This window comes from Chionomys nivalis, chromosome 7 (genome assembly GCF_950005125.1).
Source record: "Chionomys nivalis chromosome 7, mChiNiv1.1, whole genome shotgun sequence".
Taxonomy (NCBI): domain Eukaryota; kingdom Metazoa; phylum Chordata; class Mammalia; order Rodentia; family Cricetidae; genus Chionomys; species Chionomys nivalis.
In genome coordinates this window covers 646,631-668,427 of record NC_080092.1, presented here as the reverse complement: position 1 = coordinate 668,427, position 21,797 = coordinate 646,631, and the positions used below count along the sequence as shown (strand labels likewise).

The 21,797-nt window shown below is 46.1% G+C and overlaps 1 protein-coding gene across 1 annotated transcript in view; it reads left to right on the top strand.

The window, feature by feature from the left end:
* Window positions 1-16,620, top strand: part of Bmerb1 (bMERB domain containing 1) — an 89,650-nt gene extending 73,030 nt beyond the window's left edge. The window contains exons 3-6 of the mRNA XM_057774125.1: window positions 2,477-2,550; window positions 10,802-10,916; window positions 11,822-11,904; window positions 14,783-16,620. Of these exons, the coding sequence (XP_057630108.1) occupies window positions 2,477-2,550; window positions 10,802-10,916; window positions 11,822-11,904; window positions 14,783-14,895 (385 nt within the window). The 3' untranslated portion in view covers window positions 14,896-16,620. The remainder of the gene's footprint in view (window positions 1-2,476; window positions 2,551-10,801; window positions 10,917-11,821; window positions 11,905-14,782) is intronic.
* The last annotated feature ends 5,177 nt before the right edge of the window (window positions 16,621-21,797 follow it).

Sequence of the window (21,797 nt, the reverse complement as noted above, 5' to 3'; positions counted from 1 at the left end):
GCAGTGTTCCAGTGGCAACTGTGCCAGCTTATCATCTTCTCTAGAATCATGCCAGCTGTATGATCTTGGCTGAGAGAGTGAGAATGAGAATGTGTGTCCTTATAGGCAGTAAGCATTGCACTAGGCGGTGCTGGGACCAGAGACAGGCTGGCAGGACATTGTCAGCTCTGTGTTAGCTTTTGTTGGTCTCAGTGTGAGAGACGGGTGAATTTTGGGAGTAGGGATAAAGGGTGTGGAAGGGAGACAGCATTGGCAGTAAGTCTTGGCAGGTAATGGGCCATGGGAGGCCAGGGGAGGCCATTGACAGAATGCAAAGCTGCATCACCCGAACTACCAGTGTTTAATTGGGTTTCTCTCAAAAGACTTAGCACCTTCGATAGATGTCATTACCCTCCTGGTGTCTCGCTCATGGGATTTGAGATTTTCCACTTGCATTGGAAGCTCTAAGTCTTGTTTTGATGGAATCTAGGAATGTGTGCTCTTCTCTATGCCCACCTGATTGCTTGCTTTCTTTCTTAAAAGATCACATATTGACTGAAGTGTGCCATGCAGGAAACAGAAGTCAGGTCCCTTTAAGGAGGGCACATTCTGTTTGGTGAACACAAAAGCTGGGATACCATGAAAGGAAAGGAACTGAACCAGCCTGGGAGCATAGGGAAGGTTCCAGAAGGAGGCCCTGGACTGTTTTTAAGGCTACACAGGAATTAGTTTGAGAGGCAAAGGTGCTTTGACTTAGGAAAGGTTTGGTCACAGACTGGGAAGATGTGGTCCCACAGCTCACAGGCTTGAACCCAAGCACTCTGGCTAAAGGTGAGACAGAAGAGGACAGGGAATGGAGGAGGTTCTTCTGAGGCAACTGTGGTTATATTGGTCTCCAAAGAAAGGAGCGGCCCATGCAATTAAAAATGTACAACCTTTCAAAGTTATCTAGAAAGGAGCTGGGTGGGTCAGGTAGCCCAATGGGAAATCATTTATGTAGTTTGACCAAGGCCCTGAATTCCATCTCTAATACTATACATGTATACACACACATTTATTATTATTATTATTATTATTAGTAGTAGTAGTAGTAGTAGTAATACTACAAATTTAAAATTTAAATAACAAGAATTTATTGTAAAAATGAAAATAAAAAACTACAGAGAAGGGGCTGGGAATGGCTTAGTCAGCAGATTGCTTGCCAAGTAACCATAAAATCCTGAGTTCAGTCACCAAGCTACTACGTGAAAAAGCCAGGTGTAGCACTGCAGGCCTGTAGTTCCAGTGCAGGGAAGATGCAGACAAGGGGGGTTTGGGGGTTTACAGACCAGCCAATCTAACCCAATCAGTGAGTTCCAGGTTCAGTGTTAACTATAACAGATCCTAAATGACATTCTATCATCTGAGCAGAAGTCTCACATTCTCAGGCTATTGCATCTTCAAGCCAAATAGCTCTGATGTGTGAATGTGGGCATTTGTTTAGTCTTGCTAGATGTTAGTTAGGATTTCTATTGCTGTGATAAACCCTGTGATCAAAAGCAGCTTGGAGGGGAAAGGGTTTGTTTCACCTCACAGTTTTTTTTTTTACAATTTTTCAGGTGGTGCTATCTACATGATGAGTTTTATGGCCTGAAAGGTACTTCCATCGTGGGGTCAGCTGTGCTAAGGTCTAGGGAACTACTAAGGTTACAAACCAACAGGCAGTAGGCAGTCTGTGTCCTTCTGGCAAGCCCTGGCTCATTCAAGGTAGCCTGCTAGGATGTTCTAAGCCAAGTCTTGAAAAATTCCTGGGATGCCTCTGGCATCAAGAGATGTAGACTAAAGCCTGGGATCCCTGCCCTGGTCCTGGGGTCGTGGATGCTAGGAGGGGGATGGAAAACACGGACATTTGTGATGGGTCACTGGTGGGTATAATCATTACACGTGTTAAAGACCTTAGCAGGAAGAAGCTCAGAGGCCTCACGGTAGTGAGAGATAAATACACCATACAAAAACAAGGGGCTGGGGGTCACACTTCTGGCCAAACACTGGTGGCACTGTTGTGGAAGGTTCTACAATTTCGAGGATGTGGGGTCTGGCTAGCTGTGGGGGCAGAGGGTTCTACATGCCAGGTTCCTACCCAAGTGCTCTGTTTCCTGGCCTGGACTGTATAAAAGGAGCTTCCAGACTCACGTGGCTACAGAGCCGTCTGGTCCCCTGCCTTCCTTCCAATGGTAGACTGTAGTCCCCAGAACTATTGTCCTGAATAACCATCCCCTCCCCCTAAGTTAATTCTTGGGAGGTACTTTGTCACAGCAAGGAAAAAAAGCGATGACTACCCAGACTTATCCAGAAACAGGCTGGTCACTGATCACCCATGCCTCCTTCAACCAAGTTAAGCAGTCGGCATAGCCCTTGGAAGGGGCACCACTCTCACCAGCCTCCTGGGTTCAAACCAGGATGATGCCAAGGTGTGTTTTCTGAAGTAACGTCTCCTGTGGTGCCCCCTCCCCGACAGGATGGATGACATTCAGCTCTGCAAGGACATCATGGACCTGAAGCAGGAGTTGCAGAACTTGGTCGCTATCCCAGGTAATGTGAGTGACTGCATCCTTTCTTAGCCACTGCCCAGGGCTCCTCACTTGCCCTCTGTATTCACGGGATTGGGAGGAGTAAGGTTGTTGTCTCTTTTCCTAGTGGTTGCTCCAAGATTTAAACACAAGTCTATGTAGGGTATGGTGGCACACACCCATAATCTAAGCACTTGGGAGGCAGGAGGCAGGAAGATGGCTCACTCATTCAAAACCAGCCTGGATTACTGACTGAGACCACACCTCAAACAACAAGGTAAGCATTAGTTTATGTCAGACAGGGCCACCTTTGACCTCAAGCAAGCCACTTTTCCCCCCCAAGACTCAATTTTTCTTTCTCTGAATGTGGAAGAGTCATATACTTAACATCAATCTCCTGAGGGACTAAGAGGAACAGTTCAATGGCAGATTACTTTCCTAGTATGTGCAGGGACCAGGTTCTGAACTTCAGCACTTCAAAAATACGATAAAGCTGCTCAAGTCAAATTATCCCCGAGGTAAATGCACACTTTGGCTCAGATCCATTACCGCCATGTTTCTAATGTGTGGGAACAGGGAGAGTGGAGTGGTCACAGGCTTCATAATGGGGTCAAATCTACATCAGTTGTCAACAGTGTTGATTATCTGATCCCTTGTCCTCCTAAATGACTTACCTCCCCAAAACACTCTCGGTTAGGTGCCCCCATGGGCCTTCTGCTTCTCAAAGGAATAACCAGTCAAATGCCTGTTACATTAGTCAGGATTCTCTGGAGGAACAGAGCCCATAGGTTGAATATGTATTTAAAGGGGATTTTAAAATTAGGTTGGCTTACATGATATTCTCTGGTCTCTGCACACTGGAGAGGCTGAGAGGCCAGTTGCTGCTCAGTCTTGCCTCAGTGGTCCCAATATGTCCCTGGCGGTCTGGCAGATTACTGTAGAGTCAGTGGTTGTCAAAGAATCTGGTTCTGAGATCTACAAAGGAATGTAACAGCCACAGCAGCAGGAAGCAAAGTAGATGACTTCACAAACACTGATACACAATAGGCAAAACCCAAAGTTTTCTTTCTCGCAACCTTTATCTGTGCTGCAACAAGAAGGTCCCAACCACATTTGATGTCAGTCTTCCCACTTCCAATAACCTGATTAAGAGAACCCCTTATGGTTGTTTAGGCAGCTCTCCTTTCAGTTGATTCTAACATCACACCTGTTGACTGGATCATGCATCTGTCTCAGTTCATGTCGCTGACAGCGTGTGTAAGAGTTTGGCTAAGGGAGGATTATTAATAGACACAGCTTCAGCTTCAAGAACTTGACCTTGGCAAGTGTTTTACTTGATTTATTCTCCTAAAACTTGGAACTGGTTGGCATGGCTGGTGCATATTTACTGACTATCTGTACATGTCCCATATTACAGGCAGTCTGGAAGTGATTTAATATATACAAGAGGATATTCAGGGTCATATATAAATAATAATAATAATGTTATAATAATATATAAATAATAATAATGTCAGAACTTAGAAAAGCTGCTGCATAAGTATCCTGATTATGAGGGCTGCCTATTTCAAACTAACCAAACAAGCAACTTACAAGAACTCTATAGCAATCTATAGCAAAACACTGGATGCTCAAAGTAGTCAAGGAATACACCCAGCTGGGCAGAGAGGGCAAGTAGACTACCCCAGCACAGACAGTGAAGGTGAGACAGAAGCTATGGGCCAGGGAAACCAGTTTAGGGAGGATAGATGGTGGTCCTAGCTGAGGAAATAAAACGTAGAAGCAAGCATGAAGGAGCATTAAGGACCAGGGTGTGTGGTACAATAAGTGAGGTAGTCTTCTTATGCAAAGTGAGTAAAAATAAGGGCATAACCGTTCCAAGGTAAATTGAGAGAAGGTTTTTGTTGTAGATATGAGGGAGAGAACAGCCAGAGACATCTGGAAGAGTTCAGGCTGAACATGGTCAGCAGAATAGACCAGGCCATGAGAGGAGGGAGATGGGAGAAGAGCAAGAGAGGAAGAGAAAAGAGAGGAGAGAGGGACGGGTCAAGCGGACCAAGAGAGCCCACAGGAACTAAAGGAGCGAAGAGAGCAGGCAAAGCCAAAATGGCCGAGTTATATAGAAAAGGAGAAACTGGGGGAATAGAAGCAAAACCCATGGGCTGGAGAGGTTTAGGGGAGGGGTGGGGGTGAGAAGTGCTGGGAGGAGCCAGGACTTGTGACGCTGGGAGAACCCAACCTGGCAGCCAGCATCTGCTTTAATGCTAACAGACACCTCAGTCAGCCATTTGTCCAGAGTGTCTTGGAAACCTACCATTACAGCCTTTTGTTGATGATAAGAGGTGACAATCTCTTCTGTAACTACTTCCTGCTGAAATTAAGGCATTGTTTTGGGTCCAGGAAGGCTGGAATGTGTCAAGGATGGGAAAGGAGAGAGGAGTGTAGGCTGAGGGATATCTGTTTTGCTTGTTGCTCAGGTTCTGTGAGATCACCAGGGAGCTAGTGAAGTGCATATAGGTGCCAAGGAACACTGGTGCTGACCCATTACAGGCAGCTTTGGAGCAGTTCATTGGGAATCTGTTGGGATAGATATAAACTAGGAACTAAAGGGAAGGTTAAGGAGTTTAGGGGAATTTTTTTTTCCAAGGCAGGGTTTCCCTATGTTCTGGCTGTCCTGGAATTCACTTCACAGACCAGGCTGTCTGCCTTCCAAGTGCTAGAATTAAATATGTGTGCCACCACTGCCCAGCAAGGGAAATTTTTGTCTTAGGTGTACATTTAAAATTTCTGGATCTGTGTTCTTGATAATTGGAGCTGAGGGAAGTCCCAAGACAGACAGAGACAGAGATACAGAGGGAGAGAGAGAGAGAGATCCCATCTCAGGAATAGGCAAGTAGGGGAACCCGAGCTGTTGATTGACAGGGTACTTATCTGGAGTCTGTTTGACCTGTGACAGGTAGATCCAAGTCTTATGACTTCCTGAAACTTACAAGAATTTTTTAATTTTACAAAAAGAGGTAACAGTTTTAGCTATGTTAGTGTTACCACTGTTAGTAATCTGTTCTGAAATTCACATTGTAGAAAAAGCAGTTGACTCACGCTTTTGAGTCATAGAAAAAGCTTGAGAACCCAAAAAATAATTCTGGATTAAAAGCATGAACACCTTTTCCTCTGTCCAGATGGTTGAATACATAGATTAGACAGAGATGTTTTCAACACGATGAGAACTTTAGTCAGTGCTTTACTAAGGATAGTTCTTACCAGAACTCCATTGGTTATTGTTAAAACACTGAACTTTCGAAGTCTTAATATAACAACATCATAATGAGAGAAAAATCTGAAACATTTCTCATTTTTTACATATCTTAAAGCACTTCCTTTACAACTCACAATTACACACCATAAGATAACCTTCTTCAAGCCAGATGGTGGTGGTGCACAACTTTAGTTCCAGCATTTGGGAGGCAGAAGCAGATGGAGCTATGTGAGTTCAAGGCCAACCTGATCTACAAAGCAAGTTCCAAAATAGTCATAGCTACACAGAGAAACCCTATCTTAAAAACCAACTAAACAGACAAATAAACAAAATTACTTTCTTAGACCCCCCCCACACCACTTAAATAAACATCAAAACTTTTCTTTTTCCATTTAATCAATTACCAGGAGACACAAGTGGTTGATTACTCAGAGTAGTCACTGCAAAGCAAGTTCCTTTAAATAAAAGAATAGTAAAGATTATGTTGAAACCTGTTTTGTGAATTTATCTCTTTCAAAGTGAAGTCAGCAAGGGAAACTGTTTCTGTGTCTGTCTTTCTTAGCAGGAAACCTAGTGGTTCTAGAAAAGTGAGGCCAGATTTTACAAAGGAAATAAACTGACCAGGCAGATGCAGCCATGCAGAGAGGAGCTGATACTTGCCGCTGCCAAACTGACAAAGCTATAGTTAGCCATCAACACCATCAGAGATCTGAAAAGAATGAATTATAGCAGGAGGAAGTATAATCCAAATGGTCTATGTAGCGATTAAAATGAGAGAGACTTACCCGCTACCTAGACAGTGATATTGATGACTTCATTAGGAGGCAGAGGTCTTGGTCTTTGTCAGTCACACAGGACCGCACATCTGCAGCGGCTGCGCAGGGCTGTCAGTCACACAGGACAGCACATCTGCAACTGCTGCGCAGGGCTGTCAGTCACACAGGACCGCACATCTGCAGCGGCTGCACAGGGCTGTCAGTCACACAGGACTGCATCACATCTGCAACTGCTGCACAGGGCTGTCAGTCACACAGGACCGCACATCTGCAGTGGCTGCGCAGGGCTGTCAGTCACACAGGACCGCATATCTGCAGCGGCTGCACAGGGCTGTCAGTCACACAGGACTGCATCACCTCTGAAACTGCTGCGCAGGGCTGTCAGTCACACAGGACCACACATCTGCAACTGCTGCACAGGGCTGTCAGTCACACAGGACCGCACATCTGCAACTGCTGCACAGGGCTGTCAGTCACACAGGTGTTGTAATAAGGGCGGCGGTGCTGCGTCCCCGGCACCCAGCCGCCCACATGGCTAGCTTATGCCCCGAAATAATTACACGGAAACTGTATTCTTTTAATCACTGCCTGGCCCATTAGCTCCAGCCTCTTATTGGCTAGCTCTTACAATTGATCTAACCCATTTCTAATATTCTGTGTAGTACCACGAGCTGGCTTACCAGGAAAGATCTTAACCTGCGTCTGTCTGGAGTGGGAGAATCATGGCGACTCCTGACTCGGCTTCTTTCTCCCAGCATCCTGTTCTGTTTACTCCGCCTACCTAATTTTTGTCCTATTAAAGGGGCCAAGGCAGTTTCTTTATTACTTAACCAATGAAACAACAGATAGAAAGATGACCCACCTCCATCACACAGGACCGCATCACATCTTCAGCTGCTGCTCAGGGCTGTCAGTCACACAGGACCGCATCACTCTTCAGCTGCTGCACGGGGCTGTCAGTCACACAGGACCGCATATCTGCAGCGGCTGCACAGGGCTGTCAGTCACACAGGACTGCATCACATCTGCAACTGCTGCGCAGGGCTGTCAGTCACACAGGACCGCACATCTGCAACTGCTGCGCAGGGCTGTAAGTCACACAGGACCGCACATCTGCAGCGGCTGCGCAGGGCTGTCAGTCACACAGGACTGCATCACATCTGCAACTGCTGCACAGGGCTGTCAGTCACACAGGACCGCACATCTGCAGCAGCTGCGCAGGGCTGTCAGTCACACAGGACCGCATATCTGCAGCGGCTGCACAGGGCTGTCAGTCACACAGGACTGCATCACATCTGCAACTGCTGCGCAGGGCTGTCAGTCACACAGGACTGCATCACATCTGCAACTGCTGCGCAGGGCTGTCAGTCACACAGGACCGCACATCTGCAGCGGCTGCACAGGGCTGTCAGTCACACAGGACTGCATCACATCTGCAACTGCTGCGCAGGGCTGTCAGTCACACAGGACCGCACATCTGCAACTGCTGCGCAGAGCTGTCAGTCACACAGGACCGCACATCTGCAGCGGTTGCACAGGGCTGTCAGTCACACAGGACCGCACATCTGCAACTGCTGCACAGGGCTGTCAGTCACACAGGACCGCATCACATCTTCAGCTGCTGCGCAGGGCTGTCAGTCACACAGGACCGCATCACTCTTCAGCTGCTGCACGGGGCTGTCAGTCACACAGGGCTGTCAGTCACACAGGACCGCATCACAACCCCAGCGGCTGCACAGGCAGCCTCAGCCTTTGGCTGCCAGACCCAGAAGGTCTGAGGAATTTTCCTGTAGACGAGGAACTTGGAACAGTTGACTTACATTGATAAGGCAAAGTAGGGCAGTCAATCCAAAAGTGTCTACAGTTTGGGCAGGGCTCTGGCAGAGGGTAAGGCATGTGGCTGTTCTTTGCCCAGTGGTTAGCATTACCACCGTCAGGTGGAGTCATCTGTGTCCCATATTCTTTGGAAACCTTGCTGATAGGAACTGGCATTTTTTTCTACCATGGGAAGCTTTTCTCATTAAACACTAAACACCAAATTCAGCAGATCTGAGAAAAGTTTGAGGACCATTATCCATTAAGTATACGGAGTTAAACAAACCTTTACTTGTTTTTAGTTACTTGCTTTAGGCTTAATCTTGAAAATATATACAGGAAGCTAAATAAAACTTGTCACTATAAATGAATTACATTTGTACTTAGCATGACTATAAAAGTAGTTCTGGGGCTGGAGAGATGGCTCAGCGGTTAAGAGCATTGCCTGCTCTTCCAAAGGTCCTGAGTTCAATTCCCAGCAACCACTTGATGGTTCACAACCATCTGTAATGAGGTCTGGTGCCCTCTTCTGGCCTGCAGACATACAAGCAGACAGAATATTGTATACATAATAAGTAAATAAGTATTAAAAAAAAAGAATAGTTCTGGGCACATTAAAGAATTTGATCATTTAAAAGGTGACTGACCATTAACATGTATGTCTGGCTTCCACAGATACCTTCAGGAACACACACATACACATTAAAAAACAAAACAAAAACCACAAACAAAACCAGGCGTGGTGGCGCACGCCTTTAATCCCAGCACTTGGGAGGCAGAGGCAGGTAGACCTCTGTGAGTATGAGGCCATCTTGATCTACTGGTGAGTTCCAGGACAACCAGGACCTTGTCTCTAAAACCAACAACACCCCTGTAGGCAGAGACTGTGCATTCATTTCTTGGCCGCCCAGACCTGAATAATAACACAGAAACCATACTAATTGTATCATTGTTCAGCCTATTAGCTCTGGCTTCTTATTGGCTAGCTCTTACATCTTAAATTAATCCATTCCTATAATTTTGTATTTTACCACAAGGCTCATGGTTTACTGGTAAGGTTCCAGGGCAGACATCTTTCTCCTTCAGCAGCTACATGGTATCTCTGACTCTGCTTTCTCTTCTCCTCTATCTCTGCTTGGAATTCCCACCTTGCTCTGTTCTGCACTGCCGTAGGCCCAGAACAGCTTCTTTTTAACCAATGGTAATAAAACATATTCACAGCATACAGAGGGGAATCCCACATCACACCCCCTCGCCCCAAAAGCAAACAAACCAAAAATGTTAGACAGAACCTGGGGAACAACGCCTGTCCTAGTTAGGATTCCTGCTGCTGTGATGAAACACCATGAGCAAAGATGCTTGGGGGGTGGGTTGTAGTGGGAGCTGCGGGCTGCGTTCCTGCCACCCAGCTCCCTGGGCCGCCTGGCTAGCTCATGCCCCAAAATAACAACACACAAACTGTATTCTTTTAAACACTGCTTGGCCCATTATATCTAGCCTCTTCTCGGCTAACTCTCACACCTGGACTAGCCCATTTCTAATAATGTGTGTAGCACCCCAGGTGTGCTTACCGGGAAGATTCTAGCTTGCGTCCATCCTGGGTTGGAGCTTCATCGCATCTGCCCCAGGGAGCAGCTGCATGGCATCTGAGCTCACTTCCTCTTCCTCCCAGCATTCTGTTCTGTTTACTCCACCCACCTATGTTCTAACCTATGAGGGCCAAGCAGTTTCTTTTTTATTTAACCAATGACCTTCCTCCATCAGGGGGTTGTTTAGCTTATACTTCTATATCATTGTTCATCACCAAAAGAAATCAGAACAGGAACTCAAACAGGGCAAGAACCTGGAGGCAGGAGCTGATGCAGAAGCCATGGAGGAATTCTGCTTATTGGCTGGATCTTCGTGGCTTTGCTCAGCCTGCTTTCTTAGAGAACCCAGACCATCAGCCTAGGGGTCGCACCACCCACCATGGGCTTGACTCTTTCCCATCAATTACTAATTAAGAAAATGCCCTTCAGGGTTGCCTACAGCCCAGTCTTAGGGAGGCATTTTCTTAACTGAGGTTCTCTTCTCGGTCAAGTTGACATAAAACTCTCCAGCACAACACCCATTGTTGAACACTAGCTTCCACCTGCATGCACACACGAGTGAGCACACAGACTACACGCAAACAAACACAAAACCGGTCATATTGCCTCTTCAAGTTCACCAGTGAACAAAGCAGCAGAGTCCCAGGTCCAATCCTATCCCCTCAGACTCAGGGCTTCCACTGCTTCCACTCACTGACTGTTTTGTTGTGTCTTGAGACAGGATCTCACATGTTGTCCCAGGCTAACTTCAAACTCAGCACTCTCCTGCTTCAGCCTCGAGTGCTGGGATTGCAGGCAAGCACCATCATAGCTGCCCCACTGTTTTCTTCCTCCCAGAAAAAGAAAAGACCAAGCTGCAGAAGCAGAGAGAGGATGAGTTAATCCAGAAGATTCACAGACTGGTGCAGAAGAGAGACTTCCTGGTGGATGACGCTGAGGTGGAACGGTTAAGGTGGGTCCTAGGCCATCAGATCCCAAGCCTCTGCTCCCTGCACCACCCGGAAAACCCACTGTCTGCTCCTGGGACCTATGGCCTTACCTAACAGGCTTGGCCTCTGCCGTGCTCCCCAGACACCAAACCTTTCTGACCTCAGAACCTATTTTATATTCAAGAGAAACACCATTTTATCCCTCAAAGTCTAGGCAGGTGGGCAGGGAGAAATTCATCAAGTGTTAGAGGACAAACATGGTCTGGCTACATCTAAACTTCTGTCAACATGGACAAACACCTGCCCCCAGGACAGCTTCTCCCACACTTTCCCTTTTTCCCCCCTCATGCTGCTTCCTGTCCATTTGTACCTGCCAATCTCGGCATGGAGCCCCCCGGCTCTGCAGCTGTACAACTAGGGTGCGAGGTCCGGGTGCAGCTGTGTGTCTTGGGTATTTTTGTCCCAGAACAAAGCCTTCGGAGTCTCTCTCCATGTAGGCGGCTACTTCATCATGTGTTCTCTGAGAACTTTCCCAGAGTCAGCTGGGCTACACAAACCCCATTTTATTCTTGGTAGCCTTGAAGGCAAAGGTGACTTTCTCTCTGAGACGGGCCTAGAACCTTGTAGGAGTCAGAGTGTCTGGGGTAGCTTGAAGGCACAGGGTGCTTCCCAGTTCACTGAACCCCAGCAAGGAACATGTTCTTCTTTCTGTCTTGAGGTCTCACTCTGGGTCAGCATCTATATAGAAGTGTGTGTCTTCGTTAGAGATAGAGTTCACCTAACACAGAGCCAGTCGCCATATGTACATGTTACACAATAATGTTACACGTCACTCCCCAAGCTCATGCTTGGCCTCTTTCTGGCCACCATTGGCATTTTCCATGCTGACTTTATTTTCCTCTTCTCTTTTCCATGTCCATCTTCCCAGGGAACAGGAAGAAGACAAGGAAATGGCTGATTTCCTGAGGATCAAGTTAAAACCTCTAGACAAAGTAACCAAATCTTCAGCTAGTGAGTGCCTGCATGGTCCCCTTTCCTATGACAGAGATTTTAAACAAGTGAGGGTAGGGGCATAAGACACATTTTATAAGATACACATCTTAAGCATGGGATGGAAGCAGGGAGGGCCAGGCTAATGGGGGGGGTGGGGTCTGCAGCTCATGCGGTCTCCAAGGTCCGTACCCTGACGTGCTCCATGCTTGGTTTAATGATTTGCTACAATTGTCTTTGTAGTTTTGGTTCCGGGAGCCTTATGCTATCATTGTCCACAAGTGTAAGCAGCTGGTCCTGCAACAGCTGTCCTTCCATAGTTCCAATCTGATGTGTTTCATTAAGAATAAGATGGCAACTATGGCCTTCAGGAGTTCCAGCTGCTATTAGGGCTGGAATCTGGAAGAGCCAGAGACACAATTCTCAGAATAATTGTTAGCTTTATGATATACCCTAAGCAGAAAGAGTTTTTAATGAGACAAGTTTGGAAATACCTCCTGTCCACCAGATGTTAAAGTGATCATGGCTCCTGGTGTCAATGTCTTTTCTTTTTTGATGTAATGTTTGGCAGATACTTCTAACTGCTACATTAATGAGGTCTCTTTCAGTTGTAAGAAGTGGATATTCTGCCAGGAGATGGTGGCGCACGCCTTTAATCCCAGCACTTGGGAGGCAGAGGCAGGTGGATCTCTGTGAGTTTGAGGCCATCTTGATCTACAGAACTAGTTCCAAGACAGCCAGAGCTGATATACAGTGAAACCCTGTCTTAAAAAGCCAAAAGGAAAAATAAAAACACAAAGAAGTGGATATCCTTGGATATTGGTGGTGCACATCTTTAATCCCAGCACTCAGAAAGCAAGGACAAGGGGATCCATGTTAGTTCAAGGCCAGCCTGGTCGACATACATTAAGAGTTCCAGACCAGCTAGGGCTACATATTGAGACCCTAGCTAAAAAAAAAAAAGTACATACCTTATTAAATTTAGACTTTGCAGAAAACAGGAAGGAGTTGTTGGAAGACCTGTTAGACCCGTCTCTCTCTCCCCACAGCTCATGTACGTGTTCACGAGCACATTGCCTTTGGGTACTGGACCTGTAAGAACAACTTGAAGGAGTAAAGGCTTATTTGAACTCCTGGCTTCAGAGGTGTCAGCCACCGTGATGGAGAACAACAGCTGACCTGTCTAGTAATCAGAGAGAAAAGGCCATAGGAAGGGGCCAGAATAAAGTGTACCCCCAAAGGCTCATCCCAGTAACCCAGCTCCTCTCCCCTCTACCTTCTTCTACCTTAGTGATCCTATCACATTAAGAAGCCTTCGTGGAATGACACCACTGATTGGCCAGAGCCTCAATTCTAATCTTCTCTGGAATACCACCACAGACACACCCAGACTTAGGCTTTACTAAATACATTTTTTCAATCCAATCAATTTGAAAATTCATACTCTAATAAACACGCCCTCTCCAAGGTCCAGACCTGAGAACCACAGCTTGACAACTCCAAGGTAATGCCAGACTCTTCCTTACATTAGGCAGGGTTCTCTAGAGGAACAGAACTTATGGAAAGAATCTCTCTCTCTCTCTCTCTCTCTCTCTCTCTCTCTCTCTCTCTCTCTCTCTCCTAGCCATGTTCTTACCTAGAAGGTGCATGTATTTGCCCTCTCACCATGCTATTAGGTGGGGGTCCTTATATTTCATGTTTGATAAAATATCAAATAGACAGTCCTGTGAGGAAAATGACTTTAGTCAAGGCCATCTGCCTTGTGGTTTTAGTGACCAATACAAGGGAGCCTTTCTGTATTCCCCACAGTTGACAATTCTGTTTCCACAGGTCAGTAACGGGTGGCACAAAAAAACTGAACTTGTAGAACTTCTCACAGAGGATGCACACATCCTTCACACAGTCTTCCTTAGGTAACAACCACCAGGAATATTACCTGACAGTAAATTTTTTAAACCCATGAAAAGATGAATCACCATGATAGAAAAAGCAGATGCAACAAAGAAAATGACTTCCCAAGAACCTGATAGAAGAAGACATCAAGATGGCTCAATAGATTAAGGCTTGTTACAGAAGCCTGATAGCCTGAGTTTGACCTTCAGCACCCATGTAAATGTGAAAGGAGAGAACGTCACACGATTGTCCTCTGCCCTCAACATCATGTACTCCTGAATCATCTGTGTGCACACCATAAATTACAAAGTTTTTTTAAAAAAAGATTTAAGAAGAAAACGATCTTGAAGAGACAGTGCACTAAGTATATTAAAGTTATTAAAGAGACAAGAAACAAAACCCAAGATGAAATAGAACAATGCTATGAAAAATGTAAATAGACTTGCAAAAACATTAGCCTCATTAATAAAACTACCGTGGAAGTAAAACCTTAAAAGGATTGAATAAGAAGACACAGTTGAAAGCATGCTTCACAAAATGGAAGGCAGTCCCGAGGAAATTACTCAGGATACAGAACAAAGAGGAAAGTACAATAGCTTCTACAAAGAGAAAGGACAGAATGACAAATTAGTTTACATCTAATAGGCATTCTGAGGGGATAAAACGGAGGATGATCAGGAGAGCATTCTGAAAAGATAACATGAGCATTTTCCTAAACTGAAAGATGTGAACCCTTGAGTTAAAGTGCGTTGAACAGAATTTCCCATTTACCCTGCACTAGGCCTGGAAGCTAACATGATGAGAGGGACTGACTAGGAGGTAGACTCAAGATGCACTTGGAACGAGGAATGAGTGACAAGAAAGTCCACGAATGTTGAACATAGAATGCATAGCCATTCCCCATACTAAGGCCTGGTCATGGGTTGGGTTTGAGTTGGACTGCCAGTGGTCAGGGATTTCTTCTCCTTACCTTTCTCTCTTTCCCTCTGCTTTTCCATTCCTGCAGGCTCCCGGGCAGAGAAGAAGGCAGATCCCCCACCTAGCAAGCCAACAGTGGCCAAGACAGGCCTGGCACTCATCAAGGATTGCTGTGGGGCCACCCAGTGTAACATCATGTAACCCCTACGTGGGGTGCCCCAGAACCATGGGGACCATCCCTTCCACCCTCTTGTCCTCATAGCCCCCATTTTACAGGGGTCTAAGAGATTTCCAAGGCAGAAGGGGTTGAAGGCAAGCCCATGACTGCTATCACGGGCCATGGGCATGGCAGGTGGGCCCAGCCACTGCTGTGCAGAGTGTAGCAATAGAGAGCCCCTCACTGTCGCATGGCCCTCCCAGAGCATGCCCAACCCAGGAGTCTGTCTCGTCAGTTATCCAACCACCCTTAAAACAGTAAACCCTCATTAACCTACCACGTGAACAAACTGGGAAAGGGGCATGACCCCCGGGTGTGGATAGCTGTGAACTTCAATAATCTAGCACCATGTTGGACCCATTACCTATCCACCCTCCCAGCTTTGCTGTCAGATAGAAGTCCTGTTCCCTGTTTGTCCTCTCCCAGTGACTGTAGCCTGGTGGGTTCCACATAGTCCACCCATCTCTTAGGCTCCTTTGTAATCATTTTCCTAGAGACACTGGCCTGTCTGTGAAGGCTGAGCTTGTGTATGGTGTTGGGTTTATGCCTCCTGCTCCCTCCCATTCTGTATCTGGGCATAGTTCATATCAGGTGTGTATCTGCCAGGCTCCAGGCTCTTTCTCAATTTGTCATGTCCAACCCACAGTGGAATGGGGTGAGGAGGAGTGAGTGATCAAGAGCAGATCCGGTGACTGGACCAGTTTGCAGAGAGCTGCAGGTGCCACTGTCGAATGGTCAAGAAAGGGATCCAGAACAGATGCCAACCAGCATCCTCTTCACCCACTGAGGGCTGCTGCAGGGAGTACCAGTGAGAGGTCACCCGCTGGCCCAACATCTCAGTGAAGAATAACTGACAGGCAGCAGGAGAGGAAGTGTGATCCAACTGTGTCCCAGCCATCTGGTGGCGTGTTTGAGCCAGTCCCACAATTCCTCCTGTGTAACTTGATGTACATTTGCAATGGCCAGCCTGGCACAGCCTGTGTGACCTCTCTGTGCGTATATGTGTGTTGTGATTGGCCTAAGTAGTTAGCACCAGTCAAAATTTACTGATGTGCAAACTATCCATCAGAGAAAATAAAAATGAAAAACACACAGAGCATTTTTAAATTTCTTCCCTCTTTCTTGATTATGGCCATAACTTGTGTGCACAGGAAGTTATTTTAAAAGTACAGGAAGTATATAAAAAAATTAAACACACACAACTTTCCCAGTGGCCGCTGGTATTTTGGCATATTTCCTTGACGTCTTCTCATACATTTCTTTGTCATGTTGACATCATATTGAAACATTTTATGCCCAGCTTTCTTTTCAGTTAATATTATACCACATAGGCTCCTCCTACATCATTAAAAGCTCTCTGTTAACATCAAACACTTTTCATAAATATTTATAATGGCTGCTTAGTACTCCATCCCATGGACACTCTGTCATCTGCCTCACCACTGCCTTACCACTGGACATCTAGCCTGCCCACCTTTTCCCACATAAAGTCATGGTCAACACCCTGAAGAGATAAACCTTCATCTAATTTCTGTCTTTTTTTTCCTAAGATAAACTAGAAGAAACATTATTGGTCCATTAGTGAGAAGCATTTTCAAAATACTTATAAATTTGTCTTGGGATGTAGCTTAGGTAAGTGCTTGCCTCACAAGCACAAAGCCCCTGGGTTCTGTCCCAACTTACGTGTAAACTGGGTGCAGTAGGGCACATCTGGCTCCCAGCACTGGGGGAAGGGAGGAAGTGGAGATGGGAGGTTCACAAGTTCAAGGTCATCCTTGGCTACAGTGTTGTATTTACAGCTAAATAAGACCTCTATCTCAAAAACAATGTAAATTTGGAGTGGATCTGTAGAGCCCTCACAATGGCTTTGGAATTGACTTCAGCTCCAGCTGTGGGATCTTGGTGGGGTAGACAGTGTGTGGCACACCCTGCACTCTGTCTCCCATGAGTTTCTGCTTCAGCTCACATGCCACATCCTGACATCCTAACAGTGAGAAGTTCACTAGGGCATTTGTCAGAACACTGGCCTCAGGGGATACCATGTCCTCCTTCAGTGCCTTAGTTCACATGTGAAGCCAGGCTGTATGTATGTCGTAGAACAACCACAAAAAGTGAGCACAAACTGGGAAGTCAGCACCACAAAAACCCAGTGTCAAGTCAAGGGGTCCCTAGGACTTTCCCTGCCAAGGCTATATATAGGCAGAGTACCTCTGCTTTGTTCAATTCCTTGGGCTTTGGTTGGTTCCGATGCTCCCATCCCTACCTTTGAGTGTAGGGCCTCAATTCAGTCTGACTTCATGATCTTAGATCTGGCTGCATGGCTCAGATTTCATTGTTGTGATGGGATGCCTGATGCATACAGCTTAAGGAGGAAGACTCTGGGTTCATGGTTTCTGAGGGATCTTATCCATGGTCGTTTAGCTCCACATACTTCAGCAGGACAGAATGGCAGTGTAGCATGTTGGAGGAGCCCCGGACCTCACAGCAGGCAGCAATATCCACCCTACCTGTCTTCCCTCTTCTATTCCATTAGGATGCCCAGCCTGTAAGATGGGGTTCTGTCACTCTCTCTGGAAACACCTTCATATACACACTTATTGGTTCCTTGTTGATTCCCCAGGTGCCCCTTAATCCAATCAGGTTGAGAAGATGAACCATCACAGGTAGGCATGAAATTGGGGCAAATGTTATTCAATTTATTACAGACTCTTTACCCTCTGACACAAAACACTAAGACAACATGAAGGGTTCTCTGCTGTCCCTACCTCATGGAAAACACAGCAAGCCAAGGGGCCAAGAAGAGCCAATCCCTCACAAATATCCGCCTCCAGTACTCACCCACTAAGCTCCCAGAATCCAGTACCCCACTGGTTCCCAGTATTCAGTACCCCACTAAACTCCCAGCATCCATTACCCCACTAAACTCCCAGCATCCAATACCCCACTAAGCTTCCAGCATCCAGTACTCCACTAAGCTCATAGAAGACCTGTATTATTTCCTGCTATTCAATTATTGGTTTTGAAAATATATATCTAGGACCAGTAAGATGGTTTAGTGGGAAAAAGTACTTGTCACACAAACTTGATAATCTAAGTTTCATCCCCAGAACCCACTGTCTTACTTTTCTATTGCTGTGATAAAACACCATAGTCAAGGCTACTTATTTTTTAAAAAGCCTTTATTTGGGCTTATGGTTCTAGAGGGTTAGTGTCCATGATGAAGGATGAAGGAAGGTATGGCAGTAACAGTTGAGAGTGAACATCTTGATTCACAAGCAGAGAATTAAGAGTACATTGGGATGGCAGGGGTCTTTTGAAATCTCAAAGCCCACCTCCAGTGACATACTTCCTCCAACAAGGTCACACATCCCAACCCCTCCCACTAAAACAGCCACCGAATGGGGAATGCACAAGACTTATGGGGCATCTTATTCTAAATAAAAACCAGATGCAGTGGCAAGCCTCTGCAAACCCAGCATTCTGGCATGAGACAAGAGGAACAAGACACTCACTCAACCCAAAAGCTCTCGTTCAGACTGAAATACACAGCATGGTAGAAACGAGAAACCCTGCCTCAAGGAAGGGAACTGCCCCTTTGAAAATTGTCTTTTGACCTCCAGAAGACACCTTTGCACAATGCATCCACACTCATAGCATATTTCACACACATAATTATAAAAGTTGTAAAACATTGTATGTATAATAAATAAATATTAAAAAAAAAAAGGGCTGGAGAGATGGCTCAGTGGTTAAGAGCATTGCCTGTTCTTCCAAAGGTCCTGAGTTCAATTCCCAGCAACCATATGGTGGCTCACAACCATCTGTAATGATGTCTGGTGCCCTCTTCTGGCCTGCAGACATACACACAGACAGAACATTGTATACATAATAAATAAATATTAAAAAAAAAGTTGTAAAACAAACATTTATTTGTGGTTTAGCAGGACAGGACCAGATGAAATTGAGAGACGATGCTCTCAGACTACCAGGGCTACCACAAAGCTGGGGAACCTTGAAGACCATGGAATCCTCAATACCCATGTGGATGGCAATCAGGGCGCAGGTGGCAATAGAAATCCCATTCATTGCACCGAGTAACATACACAAATCCACTTGTTTGTGTGTCATATTGGTCAGTGGGGCAGGTCCTGTTACTACTTCCGCTGTGCAGCTGAGGAAATGGCAGGACTCCATGGCCCAAGTTCATGGCAGTTAGTGGAGATCATCTTTCATTGCTCATGCTCCCATATCCCTGACAGCCCATTCTCTTCTTACTGCATTTAGACACATCTCCCATTTAAGCAAAGAACTCTCCCGTCATTGCTGTCTTTCTCAGCATCTTCACAGCCGTACATTTTTGAGGTGGCTCTAGCCTTGCCATCTTCATTTTACTAGCCTCTTAGGTCTACTTGTTTGTCTTGGGGCTGGGACTTGTATGTGTTAGTGCTCTACCATGGAGCTACTGCCAAACCTCTTGAGTAGATTTAATCTGTTTGTTTTATACTCCCCTCTCACCAGGAATACAGTCATGAGGTTACATCTGGCTGGAGCACACCAGCCAGCCTAAGCTCTATGCCTGTGTATAGACATATGTTTCCATCACCAGTGTGGTGCCCAATCTCCAGGGTCTTCCTACCTCCCAGGAGGACCTCTCTCCAGTCCCTTTTATTTTACTTGTTTTTGAACTTTTTATTTATAGCTTTGTATGTGCATATGTGCATGTGCCACACGTGTGCAGGTACCTGCGGAGCTAGAAGATGGTGTCAGAGGCCATGGAACTGGAGTTACATGAGGGTGTAAGCTGGGAATTGAACTGTAGTCCTCTACAAAACGATCAACACTTTAAACTGCTGAGCCATCTTTCTGGTCTCTTATTACATGGCGTCATGCTATGTAGCTCTGGTCAGGTGAACTCAATACCTAGACCAGCTTGGCCACAGGCTGTCTCAGACGTGCAAGCATCCTGTTCATGCCTTTCAAATGCCAACGGTATAGCCCAATCTCCTAGACTCCTCTAAAGCTTCCTGGTCCTCAGGGACCCTCAGTAGTCTGCTCTTTTCTCTCTTCCACTTCTCAAGCATTTTGGATAGTCAGCTACACTCAGGAAGCATCTGTTTCCTAAGCTCAAATTCTTCCTGAATCTGCACTGGACTACAACATGTACTCTAACCTAAGACACCCTAAAACAAGGACGGGCAAGCTGCCTTGTGTCTTTGTAAATAAAGCTCTAAAAACCCTTATCTTGGCCAGGCCATGGTGGTGTGTGCCTTTAATCCCAGCTCTGGGAGGCAGAGGCAGGCAGATCTCTGTGAGTTCAAGGCCAGCCTGGTCTACAAGAACTAGTCCCAGGACAGGCTCCAAAGCTACAGAGAAACCCTGTCTCAAACAAACAAACAAACAAACAAAGAAACAAAAAAAAACCCCACGTTTATCTTGATTTTGTGTATATGGGTGTTTGGCCTGTACGTATGTTTGTACACCACTGCATGAAGTGCCTACAGAGACCAATTAGATTTCCTGGACTCAGGCTGTCACAGGGTGCAGGGAATCGAGTGAGCCAGGTCCTCTGAAAGAGCAGCCAGTGCTCTTAACCATTGAACCACATCTCTTGCCCCTATTTTTTAAAAAAAGTTTATTATAAAAACATCACTGTCACTCATTACGGATCAGCTTTGGTGCCTCTGTGCTAAATGGAGAGCTGCGTGGTAAAGAACACACGAGCCACAAATTTCCTCTCTGAGCCTTAAGACGAAATTGGTCAACTTCAGGCTGACAAGATGGCTCAGCAGGTAAGGTGCTTGCCACACAAGCCTGATGAGGTAGGTCCTGTGTGGAAGGAGAGAACTGACTCTTGAAAATTCTCCTTAGACCGCCACATGCATATTATCAGTGTGTAGGGCACAGGAGTCTCCCAGCCCCCATCCGTGCCCTACACACTAAAAAAATACCTTGAAAAAAGCAGTTGAGTTGGTCTAACTTAGTAGTAAGTTTCTTCTAAGTATTTCCATGTTGGGAAGGGACCCCCGTTCCCATCTGCCCGAGGTCATCCTAGGACTTGCCCTCTTGCCTTTGACTTCTCTATCACACATTTCTAGTCAATTGCTACGTATTTAGCATCTACTCCATAAGTACTTCTAGAATGTGGTCTCTCCTATGGTAGCCACTGTCATTACTTCATCAATTTTTGTCAACTACAACTACTCATTAACCCTTCATTAACACTCATTCCACAGCAGTTAGGCTGATTTTTCCTCAGACATTTTTATGGTGAAAGAACAAAAGTGGTGCACGGAATTCCATGCGACTTACCACCCTTCCTGTACCCCAAGCCTTACCTCCTGATGCTAGACTACAGACCAGACGCTCCTTGGCTCTTCTTACCACCCTCTCTGTTGACTTGTTTCCTAGATCTTCACATACTGTCCCCTCTGCCAAGGACATCTCGGGTTCCTCGCCAGTCCCTCTTCCTGCAGCTCTGCCTCCATATGGATCATGCTGAGCCCTACAGCTGAAGCGATCTTTGCAAAGCATAGATGTAACCAGGGCTGCTGCTTGAGGCCTCCTGGACCTTCCCATAGGCCTTAGAGGGAGAGTCCAGGGTCCTGGACCAGCTTCATCAGGCCCACACAATCTAATCCTTCTCTCTACCCTCTTCCCAGTCCCTCCAGATCAGTGCCTTGGTTCATACTGACTTAAGGGAATGGAAACAAATTGAAAAGGAACTACCAGGAAGAAGGAAGACTGCAGAGTGTGTCCAGGAGGAGGAGGGGATGCTGTACGGCGCCCAGGAAAGTTCTGGAGTAGAAATCGTTGCATCAAACAGGGAAGCCCCTCTCACTGCAACACTGCAGGGCAGTGGGGCCACCATCCCCAGTTGGTAGATAGG